Raw genomic sequence first — 16,774 nt, 5'->3', positions numbered from 1 at the left:
GGTGGGGGTGGGGAATCATCGGGTAAGGCTTTCGGTTTCCACCTTAATAGGAAAGGTGCTGGGCCGGTTTGGCCCAAACCTTTATATAAGGTGAAGCAGGCTTCTATCGAGAAGCATCCTTAGCTAAGTCTTGAAAATGATATGGGGGTTTCCGGAACTAGTGATTCACAAGCAGTTAGGGACCTGGAGGGATATTCTCATAAGGGTGATGGGGTGGCTTCTATGGCTATGGATTTTGTGGTAGAAACTGATGATCTGCTTGAGGATGGTGAGTTTGATGATAATGCCAAGGGTGATCTCAAGGCTGTCCAAGAAGAGGTTGCTTCCCCAGTACAGGGTACAGAGTTACATACTGGTCAAGGGACTGAGTTACAAGCTGGTCAGGAGACTGAACTTCAGGGTGAATCCGATAGTGGTCCGCAAGGTAATTCCTTTCTTTCTGATCCGGTTGAACTTGCTGTGGGTGTAGTTAATAGTGCTATGGCTGCTTTTACGATTGGAGAAAAGAGTGGTCATAAAAGGAGGACTGTTAGTCCTTCCGTTAGAAATGGTGCTAGTGGCTCTAAGATAGCTACTTTGGCTTTGGCTTCCCCGGGAAACGTTTACTTGCTAAGGCTTTGTCTAAACCTGCAGGTGATGGGAACGAACAAAAGATGATGGGGAAACAGGGTAAGACTACAATGGGCGGTAAACCTTCGGATGGTGGTCGTCTAGGCAAGAAAGGGATGGGGGCTCTCCCGAAACTGCCGGCTAGAACGTGAAGATTCTGAGTTGGAACTGTCAGGGCATATGGGCTGATCTGACAGAAGAATAGTTGGGAGATTTGTGGAAGCATCAGCCAGACATTTTTTTTTATCAGAAACAAAAAAAGTTATTCTTATTTACAAAAATTTCAGAAGAAGTTTGGTTATAATAATTTGTATACTGTTGATCCCCACGGTTCTAGTGGTGGGATAGCTTTATTTTTCATGGATGAAATAAAACATTCTGTTTTATATGATAGTGATCGAATCATTGATGTACAAGCGTTCTTTGGTCAACATTTGTTTTTTTTTTGTGTTTTGTCTATGGGGATCCTGTCCCGCAAAATCAAGAAAGGTATGGGAGAAGTTAATGGATATTGGTTCTTTTCGCATTGATCCTTGGTTTATGATTGGTGATTTTAATGAACTTGTTGGGAATCATAAAGGGTTGGTGCCTTGCGACCAGCTTCTTCCTTTGTGCCTTTATATTAAAGCTTCGACATTGTGGTATGCTCGAATTCCCTTGTTATGGGGAGCAGTTACCCTGGAGAGGTAATCGTTGTAATAATCAGGTGGTTTGGTGTCGATTAGATCGTGCCTTAGGTAATGAGGACTGTCATGGTTTCTTTTCTAACTCGAAGGTTGAATACTTGGAGATGGTTGGCTCTGATCACTGTCCAATTTTGGCAACTTGCCTGAAAACAGTTTCGCGACGGAATAGGCAGTTTCGTTTTGATAAAAGCTGGCTGGATAAGGATGGTTTATTAGGGGCGGTAGAGTCAGGGTGGACGCGCACAAATAATATTCGGATGCCGGCTTTTGTGGATAAGATCAAGAATTGCCGGAATTCGATTTGTTGGTGGCGAAGGAATAATATATCTTCTCGTCCCTCCCTTATTTCTTCCCTAAAGGTAGATTTGCAGGAGGCAAAGATGGATGACTCGATTTCTCAGGAAGAAATCCGGGGTATTGAGCGAAAACTAAAAGAGGCTTTTCGGGATGAGGAACTGTATTGGCAACAAAAGAGTAGGAAATTCTGGTTACGAGTGGGAGACAAAAATACAAAATACTTTCATGCTTCTACTAAGAAGCGGAGGGTGAGGAATAAGATTGTTGGCTTATTTGGCTCAGACAATGTCTGGGATGAATCGTCCTTGGGAATGGAGAATATTGCCTCTAAATACTTTAAGGAGCTTTTTAAAAGATGAGAAGTAAGTTGTATACCAGAGATGATTCGAGAGATTTCCCCACTCATTACGGATAATATGAACAGAAGTCTAACTAGAGATATTATGGAGTCAGAAGTTCGTAAAGCCTTATTTGCTATGCTTCCTGAGAAATCTCCAGGTCTTGACGGTATGACGGTTTTGTTTTTTCAACGGTTTTGGTCTTTATTAAAAGGAGATCTTGTGGCGTTGGTTAAAGTTTTGTTTCGAACGGGTCATTTTGATCCTTGTCTAAACGAGACGAATATTTGTCTCATTCCTAAAGTTGACCGACCGCAGCGTATGATGGAATTTCGGCCGATCAGTCTTTGTAACGTGAGTTATAAGATTATTTCCAAAGTTTTGTGTTTTCGGCTTAAGCGGGTTTTGCCGTCTCTGGTTTTAGAAACTCAATCGGATTTTGTTTCTGGTCGTTTGATTACCGATAATATTCCAGTTGCACAGGAAATATTCCATGGGTTAAATACTAACCGACGCTGCAAGTCGGAGATTCTGGCATTCAAAACGGATATGAGTAAAGCGTATGATCATGTTGAATGGGATTTCTTGGAAGCTGTTATGATTAAATTAGGATTTGATAGGATGTGGATTTCATGGATTATGTGGTGTGTTTCCTCGGTTTCGTATCAAGTTCTTCTGAATGGTCAGCCTCGGGGTTCTATTTTACCGAAGAGGGGTTTACGTCAGGGCGACCCTCTTTACCCGTATGTTTGTTCAATTACTCTTTTACCCGCCGCTTCTCACGTTCCGTGAATAGCCGAGGCATTGAGGAATAGCCAGAAAGGTATTTATTGGGCCCTGCAGTGGTAGAACCTCGTGAACCGGGCGTACTACTTCCCAACCTTGCAAACAACTCGGAAATCAAGAGCATCGCCTTCGTCTCTCTCTCCGTAGTGATGACGGTTTAGCCGCCAGGTGATAAGGATGTCAAATAGAAGGCAAGCAGGCCATAGGAAAAGACGAGTGGGCTCGCAAACTTCAACTAGCTAATCAGACGCGAGCCCCTCCTCGGGCGGATTCCTTCTTGACCATTTTCAAGAACCAAAAGACTGAACTGAGGGAAGCGGTAAATCGACTTGTCTTCCATCCAGCTGTGAATCCGACAAAAATTCCTAGGGTGTGACGAGCGGAGAGCACCAGAAAGAAGGGGTAGTCTAACTGAACTCCATTCATATAATCCATTTAGCCATTTGAGGCACCTCTATTGGATGGCTTTCGCCCATTGTCCAAGATGCCCACTGCTGCCCGCCAATGAATGAAGAAATGGTTTCTCCTTTCCCGCCAAACGAATGAAGAAAGGGTTTCCCAAGTCACCGCCCGTCACACCCTGGGAATTATTTTCGCCTGAAGCATCGGACCAATGATCACCCATGACTTCTGTGTACCACTAGTGCCGCGAGAGTTATCAGTATTTATCAAATATGTTCCTATAAAGATGAGCTAGATAGCACGGCTTTGAAAGAAAGTTATCTGAGCATTAAAGTTTCTAGAAAGATTCGAAGAATCAAACTTCGTCGAGGTAATGAATTGAGTTGATTGGCTTTTCAGCCACACTCCGACACTTCCATTGAAATCCAAGAAAGTAAGCCAGAATCCATCTTCTAATTAGGGGGCTGTCATTTTCTGGGCTATTTGGATGGACTCAAATCCTTTCATGCAGGACGGCTCTCGGTTCTTGAGCATGTTGGGAGATTAGTCGTCAATTGGAGGCCAATGAACTTCCGAAAGCTTCTTCTGATTGAGCCACACCGAGATCGACAGTCAAAGGAAGAAGGAGATATTTCCAGGGTTTTTCATGAGACGGGAAATGAAAACTATTAGCCCCGGACAAAGTGCACCAATTTCTGATGGGAAACGATGAGACAGTTTTCGGCGGCTTGAAATCAGCTCTCCTCGACTCCAATTCCATTTCCGGGGGACTGAGACCTCTGTGCTGTGATTATCCCTAAACCCAATGAATGTGAGTTACAGAACAAGCAGTAGCTGTTACTACCTACATCCGGTGTGCTGCATTAAGCAGGTCTGCCATATTTGGCAATCCGGCATCCTATAGAAGTTTAGAAAGAAGATTTTTGGTGTAGAAAGTCTCAAATTCAGGATCTTCCGTTACAAAATTGGTACTATCGGGTCGGGTGAATTCAATAATAGTTTTTTCCATTGCAGAAAAGAGATCCCTTCCCTCTGCTGATCTATATTCAAAAAGATTGTGTACTAATAGAAGTATACTAACTGGAATCAAAGAATTAGTAGATCGCCCCTTGCTTGTTTTTGGTCGAAAGATGAAATTCTTACTGACAGTTTGTTGTTTTCGCCAATTTTTGCAGCTGTCTCGGCACATGTCAATCCTTATGTCCCCAACGGTTTATACTTTGCACAGAGGTTTTGATAGCGAATATTAAAAAGGCGGGACGAGAGAAGAAACTTACAGGTATCACGATTGCTCGGGACTGTCCCACAATTTTGCATTTATTGTTCGCCGATTATAGTCTGTTCTTTTGTAAAGCAGAGGAGACTGAATGTAAACGTGATGGATATTATAGGTAATTATGGGAAAGCGTCGGGCCCAGAGGTAAATTTGGAGAAATTCTCTATCATGTTTGGTAAGAAAGTTCCGTCTGATGTAAGAATCGGTTAAAAACAGTCATTGGTATTTCTAAAGAAGGCGGTATGGGTTCTTATTTGGGTATCCCTGAAAGTCTTCAAGGTTCGAGACCTAAAGTTTTTAGTTATGTTAATGATCGCCTGGACGAGCGAGTTAATGCTGGTCGGCGAAGTATTTATCGAAAGGGGGTAAGGAAATTATGATTAAATCAGTTGCGTTAGCCCTCCCGACCCATGTTATGTCATGCTATAAATTGCAACAAGCGTTAACGTCCAAACTTACAAGTGCCATATCAAACTTCTAGTGGAAGTCTAATGATAAGGCACGGGGCATGCATTGGGCAGCTTGGGATAAGATGTGTAAGGAGAAATGCGATGGGGGTTTGGGTTTTCGTTATCTGGAACAATTTAATGATGCGATGCTGGCTAAGCAGTATTGGCGGTTAATCCATTATCCGAACTCTTTAATGGCTCGGGTGATGTGCGGTCGATATTTTAGGAATGAACATCCTCTATTGGCAATTAAACCATATTCTCCTTGTATTGCGTGGAGGAGTATCTTTTCAACTAAATGACTTGTGGAACAAGGGGCAAGGTGGGATGTAGGTTCTGGATGTAATATCTCGGTATGGGGATCCTTGGAAACCAGATCACCAGCCAAGACCAGGTAATGGTAGGGGGAGAGTTCTACATCCTAATCTGATGGTCAACCATTTAATTAACCCGCTTACGGTGGATTGGTATATGCCTATTCTTGAGGAGTTTATGGATCCGGCGGACATTCCGCTTATCCGGAGTATGGCGGTTAGTAAATCTTTTAAACCGGATAGTTTGATTTGGCATTATACTAAATCCGGGAAGTATTCGGTCAGATCGGGTTATCGGCTAGCACAAGAATTACTTAAGGAAGTTGAATACGAGCCATCGTGCATGGCCCTGTGGGCACAAGCTTGGAAACTTGAAGTCCCTCCAAATGTTCGACATTTTTTCTGATAGGTGGCGTCTGGTACTCTTCTTGTGATGGACCGGATCGCCCATCAGAGTGTCGGATGCGATGTTACATGTCAACGGTGTGGCTCTGCGGCAGAGTCTATTTATCATGCTCTTTTTGAGTGTGTCCGCTCGCGTAAGGTATAAGAGTTGTCTCCGGTTCAACTACTCCTGGATGGCTTCCCTTATGGATCAGTGTATTCGAACTTAGACTTCTCTATTGACAGGCATCATCCCATTCCCTGTATTCAGATATCTGTTATAGGCTTCCATGGATTTTGTGGTCAATTTGGAAGGACATGAATAAGAAGGTTTTTCAGGGAATCGAGGTAGAGACAATTGATATTATAAATCGGAAAAAAGATGGCTAGCTACATGAAATATAAGAGAAAAAATGGTCACACATACAAAGTATATTATTGTATACTCAACTACGCGAAGTATATGTATTACATGGTAACATGCATGAACTATATGACGTTATGTGGTTAACACCATAGACATACAATCCGGTATACCGGTCAACTGACTCCGGCGAAGACCGACGTTGACTCCGGTGTTGACACCGGAGTCAACGTTGGTCTTTGCCGGAGTCAACGTCGGTCTTCGCCGGAGTCAATCGACCAGTGAACCGGATTGTATGTCTATGGTGTTGATCACATGACGTCATATAGTTCATGCATGTGGTCATGTAATACATATACTTCGTGTAGTTGAAGATACAATATTGTACTTCGTATGTGTGACCATGTCTTATCTTCTACTTCATGTAGCTAGCCATCTTTTTTCCTTATAAATCAGGTGGCTAATGATAAACTTCTATGGGAGGAGGCCAAGTCCTTCTCTGCGAATTACTTGGATTCTCAGCCACCCTAGAGGTACGGGATATTTATTCCGATGCCAGGTTGATGGTTCCTGGAAAGGTTCAGATCCATTGGTGAGTTTGGGATGGTGGTATGGTAATAGTGAAGATAGGACACTACTTTTGGGAGCAGGAAGCCTTAGACGCAGCCCTTCACCTCTTCATTCGGAGTTACAAGCCTTAATTTGGGCAATGCAGTCTCTTCTGGCGGTGGGTGTGGACTGTCAGAATTTTGAGACGGATTTCTCAGAGCTAGTTGCGATGGTGCAGGCCCCAGACGATTGGCCCGCCTTCTCGAATTTATTGGAAGATTTTCATTCTCTCAGACTATCCTTTCCCTCCTTCATTCTGACCCAGATTCCGAGGACGTCAAACATGAGGGCAGATTGTCTTGCTTGTTCTTCGAGATCTTTAGTTTCTGAACTTACTTTTGTTAACTCTTTTCCTCCAGTTTGGGCAACCAATCTTGGAGTCACCTTTTAATTTACTGTTTGGTTGGAAAAAAAAAGAAGAAGTGAACAAATTTTCATAGTAAGTGGTAACAATTTTTTTTGACTAATATTTTTTTTCCCAACAATTAACTCATACGAGTTAAAACTTGATATAGGAACCCATATGAGGGAACCCACGTGGATAGATGGAAATAGGAAAATGGTTGATGATAACTCTCTAATTTACATGTTTTTAGCATCCTTTTTTTTATCCATATTTTGCATTGTTTATACCCTTACCTTAGCATTTTTAGGTCATTAACTGTAGGAATTCGCATTTAGGCCATTTAGGGTGTTGCGTTCTTGCATTTGCATACTTTGGATGAAAACAGGTTCTTAAGAGCCTAAAATAGGGAAAAACAAGGACAAATCCGAACATGTACCCAAAGGAGCCATCGAGCTGGAATAACAGTCCGAACCCCAACACGATCGAAGAGGATTCGAGACCAGGAAGAACAACACAAAGATCTACCCGAGGAGTAACCTGACCTCATCCTTGTGCACCCCATCGAGTAGACCCTCACGTAGGACTGGGAAGCTAGGTCAAAGGGGTTTCCATATATAAACCCCCCCTCTTCTTCCTCAAAACGAGCACGCCGCATACCCTCAAACCAGAGAACGAGAGCTTCTGAGAGAGATCTAGAGCGACTCAAACTTCTTTTTACTTTTTTTAGGATTTATTTTACATCTTTTTGTTATTCTTTTAGATTTCTACTCTATACTCTTCTCTTCTACTTTATATTTTAATACAATGCAATTTTCGTTTATCTTTGTTTCTATGTTTTCTGCAATGATTTCCGAGTAGTGTAGTAAAGTTTCTAGGGATGGAATAGATTATTTTGTGTTCTTGATCGGTTAGGATGTCTTAGTTTGATTATTTATGTTTTAATAATTCCCTTCTAGATTGGTGTTCTTAATGCTGTCAACAAACCGAGAGGGTGAGATTAGATCTAGGGTGTTTTACCACCGAGATGTGTAGATGAAATGCCTGAATCAATCAAGCAATGCTAGAGATTTACTCACTTAGCCTAAGAGATTAGATGAGTAAGGGGTTTATTGACAATAATGAATCGATTCATATTGCCTGCTTGCTCATGTTTCTCCAACGAGAGTTGGGTAGGGGAGTGATCAAGGTTGTTTGTTTCTATCACGAGAGTGTTTTAACAAGATTTTAGAGATTCATTGTCTAGGGAATATTTGCTTTAGGCATGTAAGACATCTCTATTAGTCAAGAACACTTAGGAGTCGATTACCCCATCCTTAGAAGCTTTCATATTTTAATTGCTTACATTTTTATTCATCCCTCGATCCCTTACCAGAACAGGTACACGATCACCTGCTTCGAGTAACCCTTCGAGCTGTTCATACTTTCCTTGTTAACTCGATCACCCCACCCGATCCTGTACTCGAATGCTTGCATCGAGTGCTGTGGTCGAGTGGTTCCTTGTTTATATTCTTTTATTTTATTATTTTAGGACTGTTAGACAAAACCCCCCACTTTTGCTTGGCTTGACTTGCTTGTTTCTAATTGCATCCTATCTGCTAGCATAACAACCATTTCGATTGATAATCCTTTGTACTACAACTGCATAGGGAATTGATACCCTGGGTGAAAATTTAGTGATCAATTTGGCGCCGTTGCCATTTGGTTGAATTTAATTTGCTACGTTTAGGATTTCAGCACTTGCTAGATCAAGTTCTCTTATCTTTATTGGTTCGGCATCTGACTTGTTTGCTTTCGTATTTGTTTGTTTTGAATCTCAGGTACAACCCGAGCACCCACCCAACCCGTCACTCGATCACCTAGATAGGGTTGACCTTCGTGTACTCACTCGGTCACCTACTTGTGCATGCAAACACGATCCAAGGGTAGCCAAAACTTGAATCCTTTCATCGACAACATCGACAGACCAAGGTTACTCCAACAACAACAAGTTCAACAACCGCAACCAGAAACAATTGAGGAAACAATGAACGGTCCACCAGCTCCTCAAGCAAGGACCAAGATAGGAGCAGGGGATGCTCCATCTACTCATACTCAATGGAATGGCATTGTGCCACCTGCTGTCCAAAACAACAATTTTGAGATCAAGAGTAGTCTCATCCAGATGATACAAAGCAACAAGTTTCATGGATTGCCAATGGAGGACCCATTGGATAATCTGGATGAATTTGATAGGCTCTGTAGCCTCACCAAGATAAATGGAGTTAGTGAGGATGGATTCAAACTCCGGCTGTTCCCATTCTCTTTGGGAGAAAAAGCACACATCTTGGAGAAATCACTCCCCAAGGAGTCCATCAGCACTTGGGAAGCGTGCAAGAAGGCGTTTCTAGCCAAATTCTTCTCCAACTCCAGAACCGCAAGGATACGAAAAGAGATTTCCAGCTTTGTTCAGAAGAACAATGAGATGTTCAGTGAGGCTTGGGAACGTTTCAAGGGATACACTACCAGATGCCCTCATTGCTAAGTACACTACAGAGGAGTGGTCCCCAAGATACGGATGTTGCTGGACACCGCAAGCAATGGTAACTTCCTCAACAAGGATGTTGATGAAGGTTGGGACTTAGTGGAGAACTTGGCTCAATCTGATGGGCATTATAATGAGGATTATGATCGCACTGTGCGATCTACTGGAGAGGAAGATGCCAAGTACAAGAGGGACATGAAAGCCCTCAATGAAAAGCTCGATAAGCTCCTCAACTAGCAGCAGCATGTTCATGCGATCTTAGAGGAAGAGCAGTTTTTACAACAAGATGGGGAGAATATTCAGCTAGAGGATGTGAACTACATCAACAACCAAGGAGGTTACAACAAAGGGTACAACAACTACAAGCCGAATCCGAATCTGTTATACCGTAACCCGAATGTTGCCAACCCTAAAGACCAAATCTACCCATCAGCAGTTCAAGGGAACTAGGTCCAGCAGAAGCCTTTTGTCCAATACAATCAAGGCTATGCTCCTAAACATCAATACTCTGGAAATTACCACCAACCCATTGCACCACCTGGATTACAACAACAACAAGGCCCGCAGAACCAATCGCAAGAAGCTGACCTACGCGGCCTAATTCAGCAGATGATTCAAAATCAGGCATCAGCAGCTATGGACTCCGCAAAACGGTTTGCGGAGATGAGCAACAAGATCGATTCTGGATACAATGACTTGACTGCCAAGTATGATTCGCTCAATACTAAGCTGAGGTACCTAGAGGGCCACCACAACAACCAACCAGCTCCAAAGATCAACCAGCTTCCAGGTAAAGCTGTTCAGAACCCAAAGGATTATGCCACTGCCTAAGCCATCTTCCTTGGTGATGATTATGAGGATTACCTCACTGAGGACAGTGATGTTCAAGATGGAGAGGATATGGACCACTATGGGATAAATGAGGCCAAGTACTATATATCTGAGTATGAACCCGAGCCTTTACCCGAGGAGTCTGATCGAGTTGATGATCGAGCACTGGTCCGAGAATCACAAACCGAAGAACCACCCGAAGTAGAACCCGATGACTCACCCGATGATGGTGATCGGATGATACATCGAGTAGATGTTCAGATGAGAGATCAACCTCGACTTCCTGTAGCAGCAGAAGGGGAACTAGAGGAAAGGTTCAATGCTGCTCTTGACATCCAACTGGAGGTGCTTGCAGAGCGTATGGCCAAGCGTAAAGCTCCTCCTCCAAAGCTTTTGCCACCACATGAACTTCAAGAGGAAATCACCAAGGAGGAAGCTCAGCTGGAGATTGAGGTTAAGGAAGTTGTTAAGGAGATTGGGTATGAGATTCTCAGGAGTGGAGTGTGCTTAGATCCTGAGCTGCGAATCGAGGAGAAGTTAAAGGATCCTGGCTCTTTTACTTTGCCATGCTTGATAGGACTTCGGATTTTCAAAAAATGCTTGTGCGATCTGGGAGCTTCAATCAGCATCATGCCACTATCAGTTGCCAACAAGATGGGTTTCAGCAGTTTTAAACCGAGTAGTCTGTATTTGGTTCTAGCTGATAGAACAATCAGACATCCGATTGGGATCCTGGAAAATTTGCCTCTCAGGATTGGAAGGGGGGAAGTCCCTACTGATTTTATGATCCTTGATATGGATAAGGAACCAGACGATCCACTGATCCTAGGGAGACCATTCTTGGCAACAGTAGGTGCAGTGATTGAGGTGAAACAAGGCTAGATCAGAATTGAGCATGAGGAGCATTTCAAGATGGAGTTTGATGTCAAGAAAGGAATTAAAAGGCCAACCATTGATGATCAAGTTTTTTCCACTAAGACAAAGCAGAGAAAAGTCAAGCATCTTGAAGACGTCAACACTACATTTGCTGTGGAACCTGGACAAGACTTGGAGAATCCATTGAATCAGCCTGCTACAGTGGAGAGGATTCTAGAACCGCTCCCTCCTAGATCCCATGCTTAAAGAGCATGAAGAGTCAAGCTTAGTGACTTAAAACAAGCTCACTTGAGAGGAAGTCCCAAAGGTATCTTTTGTTTTATTTTAATTCTGATTTATTTGTTTTATCTTATTTTCTATTTTTGCATATTAACATAAAAAAATATATAAAAAAAAGAAAAGTGAAAAAGGAAATTTTGGGGAACCCGAGGCTCTACCCGAATACGTACCCGACGCACCTGATCGTGTTCCTACTCGGGTGGCGTGTGGAGTCCGAATTCGACAAACCCAAGTCAACCTCGGTGAAGCCCAAGCTGCTAACCCTATTCTATTTAAAGGGATTAGAACCCTTCTGCCTCAGCAGCACAAACCGATAAGTCTCTCAAACCTAAAAGCTTTTTGTTTTCCTACTTTCTATTTTCTCTCAAGGGAATCAAGACTCTTTGATTTGTATTTTTTGGGAACTAACCCTCTTGATCTCGGCTTAGTCTCTGTTTTTACTTTCAAGAATTCGACAATGGCACCCAAGACGAAAACATACCAAAAGAAGGGAAGCAGATCAACCTCCGCCGCTGCAAGAACCGGAGGTGATGCCGTCAAACCTCGCGAATCACAAGGAAGAGGAGACGTTCCGCATTCCCAACCGCTGGTTAGATGTTTTGCTTCTCCAACCCGATGCTCAACCCGATCCGTCGCCTGATCCGGTGCTCGAGCAACCGATCAAGCAGACCCCCGAGTTCGCTCACCAAGTCCGATGGCGAGTGCTGTTCGCCGATCTCCTCGACGTAGGGACCTGTCTATGTCCGAGAGAACTGTTACCAACCCTATGGAGGTCGATTCTGATACTGGTGGAGGAGAGCCAGAGGAGATCCAAACGTCGCGGCTAAGGAGCAGAGCTGCGGTTGCAAGAGGGAAGAGACCAACCTCTGAAAAGGCTGAGAAGGTAGCTTAGAGATCTGCTGAGGAAGAGGATCGAGACACTGAGGAGGAGAACCATGAGCGAGAGAAGGAGCAGAGAGAATGCACAAGCCAAGCCTCGCGGAGGCTGAAGCAGAAAGAAGTGGAGACTCCAGAAAAGCTCTTCAAGGTTTTCGCAAGATGAGTTTCATTGGTACCCGCTACCCTCACCAAGAAACGATGAAGCAGTTGGGCTTCGCTAGAGATGTCGAGTTCCTGTTCGACATGTGCCACCTGGGCCATATGATGCGAGCCTAACTTGAAGCTTACGAGGAGGAGACGGTCCACTTTCTCTCAACACTGCGGTTGCACTACTTTGAGGACCACCCGACCCTACTACCAGATGGGGGGATCGGGTTCATCACATTCTCCATGCAAAACAAGGAGTACCGGCTTACTTTCAAGGAGATGGAGAAGCTGTATGGTTTCAAGGCTGGGAGTGGAGAAGGCATGGAGGTGAGCAACGAGGAGATGAAGTTCCTACGGCTGACAATAGGCGACAAGCTCCTTTACAAGTCTACAAGCTCCAAATCCGCTCAAATAAGGAGCCCTGTTTTGAGGTATTTTCACAAATACCTCGCATGAACTGTTTTTGCTAGAAAGGATACTGGGAATGTGAATGATCATGAGCTCCAGCTGCTAGACATTGCCTTGTGTGGAGTTTTAGACAATGCTAGGGATGGTACACCGCTAGTAGGAGATGTTGCAGATACTAGCATGGTCTTTGTGCTGCTCGATCAGTTCCTTTACCTCAAGTCATGCATGGGCTATGAAAACAGAGAGAAGAGAAGGAGCTGGAGAGATCTCCATAGGAGGACTGGTTACACCAATTTTGGTGGCGTGCGATGTGCCTTTGAAAGGAGTGGTACATGACCTGAGATGGCTAGACATCGAGTACCTGACACTGGCAAGATACTTGGCTTATGAGAGGCTAAACGACATACTACTCTTCAAGTCTGTCCATCTGACTGCCGGAGCCGCCCAAATGATCCTGCCCAATGTAGTGTGCACCAAGGTCCGGCTGGGGGACAACATCGACGTTGCACCGCCTCTAGAGGAGCTGTACAACCCGGAGGAGGAATCCGAAGCTGAAGAGAGAGAGAGCCGACTGGTCAAGAACAAGGAGACAACTCGGAAGATTACGACTTTGAGGAGTATGTCTGCTCACAAAAGCAGCCTGTTGGGGTGAAGGAAACTCACAAGAGGATCGGATGGCTGAAGAGGATGAACAAGTTTCTGGTTAGGAAGGTGAAGAATCTTACCGGCTCAGTGAAGGTGATGGGAGGTCAGATAAAGGAGCTGCAAGACAAGGCAAGCTCTGCCTCAGCTTCCACCTCGGAATATGCACCCACATGGATGGGGAGAAGTGGACCACTAGGAGGAATTCGAGGACTGACACCTCCAGAGCCTCAAAGAGCATCGTCCTACGAGCCCCAACCGGAGGGGGATATCACAAGACCCGACAGATCGCGGAGAAGCCACTAAGAAGCCTATCCGATGCCTAACCCGATGGGGTACACGATGCCTTACCCAATGCACCCTTCGAGCACCTATTCGGGTGAGCAATCAGGGCCTTTCCCTCCGACGTATCAAATGCCATATCCGACGCCGTATTCGATGAACCCTGCAAGTGGCTATACGGGTGATCACTCCGGACCTCTCCCGCCATACCCGTCATACTACCCAATGCCCTACCTGATGAGTTATGCGATCCCCTACCCGATCAACCCCTCGGATGCTGGTCCGAGCAAGTCGTCTGTGCATATCACCGAGCTCTCTGATGAGCGAATCCTGGCACCTGCTGAAGCCGGAGACGACACTGTCTACACTTTGGCGAGTATGGAGGCTGCTACAACCTCCTTCTTCACTTAAGCATGAGGTACCACATTCATCCAATATTTGTAAATAACATTGCATTTAGTTTTATTTCATTTTGTGTGATTCTTGGATTCTTTTTCAGACTTTTATTTACACAGAGACTGTAATTTATGTTTGGGGGAGAGTCCTAGAATGTATTTAACATTGTGTTTTATTTTCTCATTTTCTTATTTCAAATTTTTGCATGCTAGTTTTATTCATTTGATTCTGCATCTATGTGCATTGAAAAAACCAAAAAAATTTGAAAAATTCACAAAATAAAAAAAAGAGTGTTCATGTAGTTTCATTTACATATTAGGATTGAGTCTAGTTTGCTCCATATAGGATTGTTGCATATGCATCTTAGGGGACAATGATTAAAACCACCTTGTTTAAAATCAAACCTTAGGATTGAAGCTATAGCCCTTAATCACAGTTCATTGTTGCTAGATCAATCTTTGAGAAAAAATGAAAAATATTTGCTTAGAACCTTGTGTCTTTTGAATGCTTCCTCCACTTGCTTGAACATTGAATCATCTCTATATTATTTGGATTTAATTTGAACTTAAATTGTCTTGCTTATGGAATTTGAATACTTGTTCATGATAACTCTAAACTCGGGTTAGCACTCCATTTTTACCAATCTTTTCGTTTAACCCTATTTGTTTTTCCCTACCCTTGAACCCAAACCTTTCTTTCAAACCTTGTTGTGAATTGTTGAGTGAGGTCTTTTCATTGTGCTATAGGTTGTGAAACCTTGAGAGTATTGAGAACGACAAAGAACTGGCTCTTGATTTAGCTAAGTTAGAATCATTTGGACTAGCTAATAGAATCGGTTTTGAAAGATAGGTGGTTAGCATGTTTATTTAGGGTTGGGTTGAGAAATTAAAAAAAAAAAAGAGAAAAGAAGTCCCTAAAGTTTAGTTCAATTAGCTCTAAGTAAAAAAAACAGAAAAAGATTTTGCTATAGTCTCCTAGAAAGAAAGAAAAAAATATATATACATATTAGGAGTTTAGCAAAGAAAGAAAAAGGAAAAAAAAAAAGAGCTAGATGTTTAAAAGTTTAGATCTTAGGGATTAGAAAAAAACAAAAGAGTTAAAATCAAGGTTGTGGGGTAGTTTTGTTCTAGGGGGTTTGATTAAAAAAGAGATGAATGAGAAAAGGGTAGATTATCAAGATTTAAGCTTTGTATGCCCAAATTGTTCTCAATCTTAGATAGTTTTCACAACTGTCTAGCATTCCTTCTTTTGAGAGAAAACCACCCAAAGAATTTGTTTAAAACCACTTTACCAAAAAGCCTTACCCTTGAAACCGACTGAGCTTGATTCACCTTCCATTTGTTAGAATTCGCCAAACACTTTAATGAATGTGAAAGAGATGTTCTTTGGAATTGCAAGTCTATACTTTTAGTTGGAGGTTGAACTAGATCGATGCATGGTAATAAGCATAGAAAAATATTTGTAAGTATGTTGATTGATCTTAGCACCATTAAACTATCTTTAAGGACTATAGCTTGAATCCTTCGCTTAGCATAAAAAGGTTATAAGTCCCTGTTTTTAAACCGCACCCTCCTACTTCCTTGCTAGAGGACTAGTAAGATTTAAGTTTGGGGGTCTGATAACTCTCTAATTTACATATTTTTAACATCCTTTTTTGTCCATATTTTGCATTGTTTATACCCTTACCTTAGCATTTTTAGGTCATTAACTGTAGGTATTCGCATTTAGGCCATTTAGGATGTTGCATTCTTGCATTTGCATACTTTGGATGAAAACAGGTGCTTAAGAGCCTAAAATGGGGGAAAACAAGGACGAATCCGAACATGTACTCGAAGGAGACATCGAGCTGAAAGAACAGTCCGAACCCCAACACGATCAAGGAGGATCTGAGAGCAAGAAGAACAACCCGAAGATCTACCCGAGGAGTAACCCGATCTCATCCTTGTGCACCCCATCGAGTAGACCCTCGGGCAGGACTGGGAAGCTAGGTAAAAGGAGTTTCCATATATAAACCCCCCTCTTCTTCCTCGAAAACGAGCACGCCACAGACCCTCAAACCAGAGAGCGAGAGCTTCTGTGAGAGATCTAGAGCGACTCAAACTTCTTTTCACTTTTGTTAGGATTTATTTTACATCTTTTTGATATTCTTTTAGATTTCTACTCTATACTCTTCTCTTCTCCTTTATATTTTAATACAATGCAATTTTCGTTTATCCTTGTTTCTATGTTTTCTGCAATGATTTCTGAGTAGTGTAGTAAAGTTTCTAGGGATGGGATAGTTGATTTTGTGTTCTTGATCGGTTAGGGTGTCTTATTTTGATTGTTTATGTTTTATAAATTCCCTTTTAGAGTGGTGTTCTTAATGTTGTCAACAAACCGAGAGGGTGAGATTAGATCTAGGGTGTTTTACCACCGAGAGGTGTAGATGAAATGCTTGAATCGACCAATGCTAGAGACTTACTCACTTAGCCTAAGAGATTAGATGAGTAAGGGGTTTATTGACAATAATGAATAGGTTCATATTGCCTGCTTGGTCATGTTTCTCCAACAAGAGTTGGGTAGGGGAGTGATCAAGGTTGATTGTTTCTATTACGAGAGTGTTTTAACAAGATTTTAGAGATTCACTGTCTAGGAAATATTTGCTTGAGGCATG

The 16,774-nt window shown here is 42.8% G+C and overlaps 1 protein-coding gene across 1 annotated transcript; it reads left to right on the top strand.

Annotated features, from left to right (window-relative positions):
- LOC104787295 lies at positions 16-1,055 on the top strand. The gene is made up of 2 exons (XM_010512833.2): positions 16-424; positions 634-1,055. The coding sequence occupies exons 1-2, from the start codon at positions 142-144 to the stop codon at positions 759-761; spliced, it is 411 nt and encodes a 136-aa protein (XP_010511135.1). The 5' UTR covers positions 16-141; the 3' UTR covers positions 762-1,055.

The sequence above is a fragment of the Camelina sativa genome, chromosome 5 (assembly GCF_000633955.1).
Source record: "Camelina sativa cultivar DH55 chromosome 5, Cs, whole genome shotgun sequence".
Taxonomy (NCBI): domain Eukaryota; kingdom Viridiplantae; phylum Streptophyta; class Magnoliopsida; order Brassicales; family Brassicaceae; genus Camelina; species Camelina sativa.
The sequence above is the reverse complement of the archived record's forward strand: the minus strand, read 5'-3'. Positions and strand labels throughout refer to the sequence as shown.

Excerpts from the sequence above, each read along its gene's own strand:
- LOC104787295 (XM_010512833.2), top strand. The coding sequence starts at position 142 with ATGGGGGTTTCCGGAACTAGTGATTCACAAGCAGTTAGGGACCTGGAG. Across the intron at positions 425-633 it reads ATCCGATAGTGGTCCGCAAG|GTGATGGGAACGAACAAAAG; the intron begins GTAATTCCTTTC and ends CTAAACCTGCAG.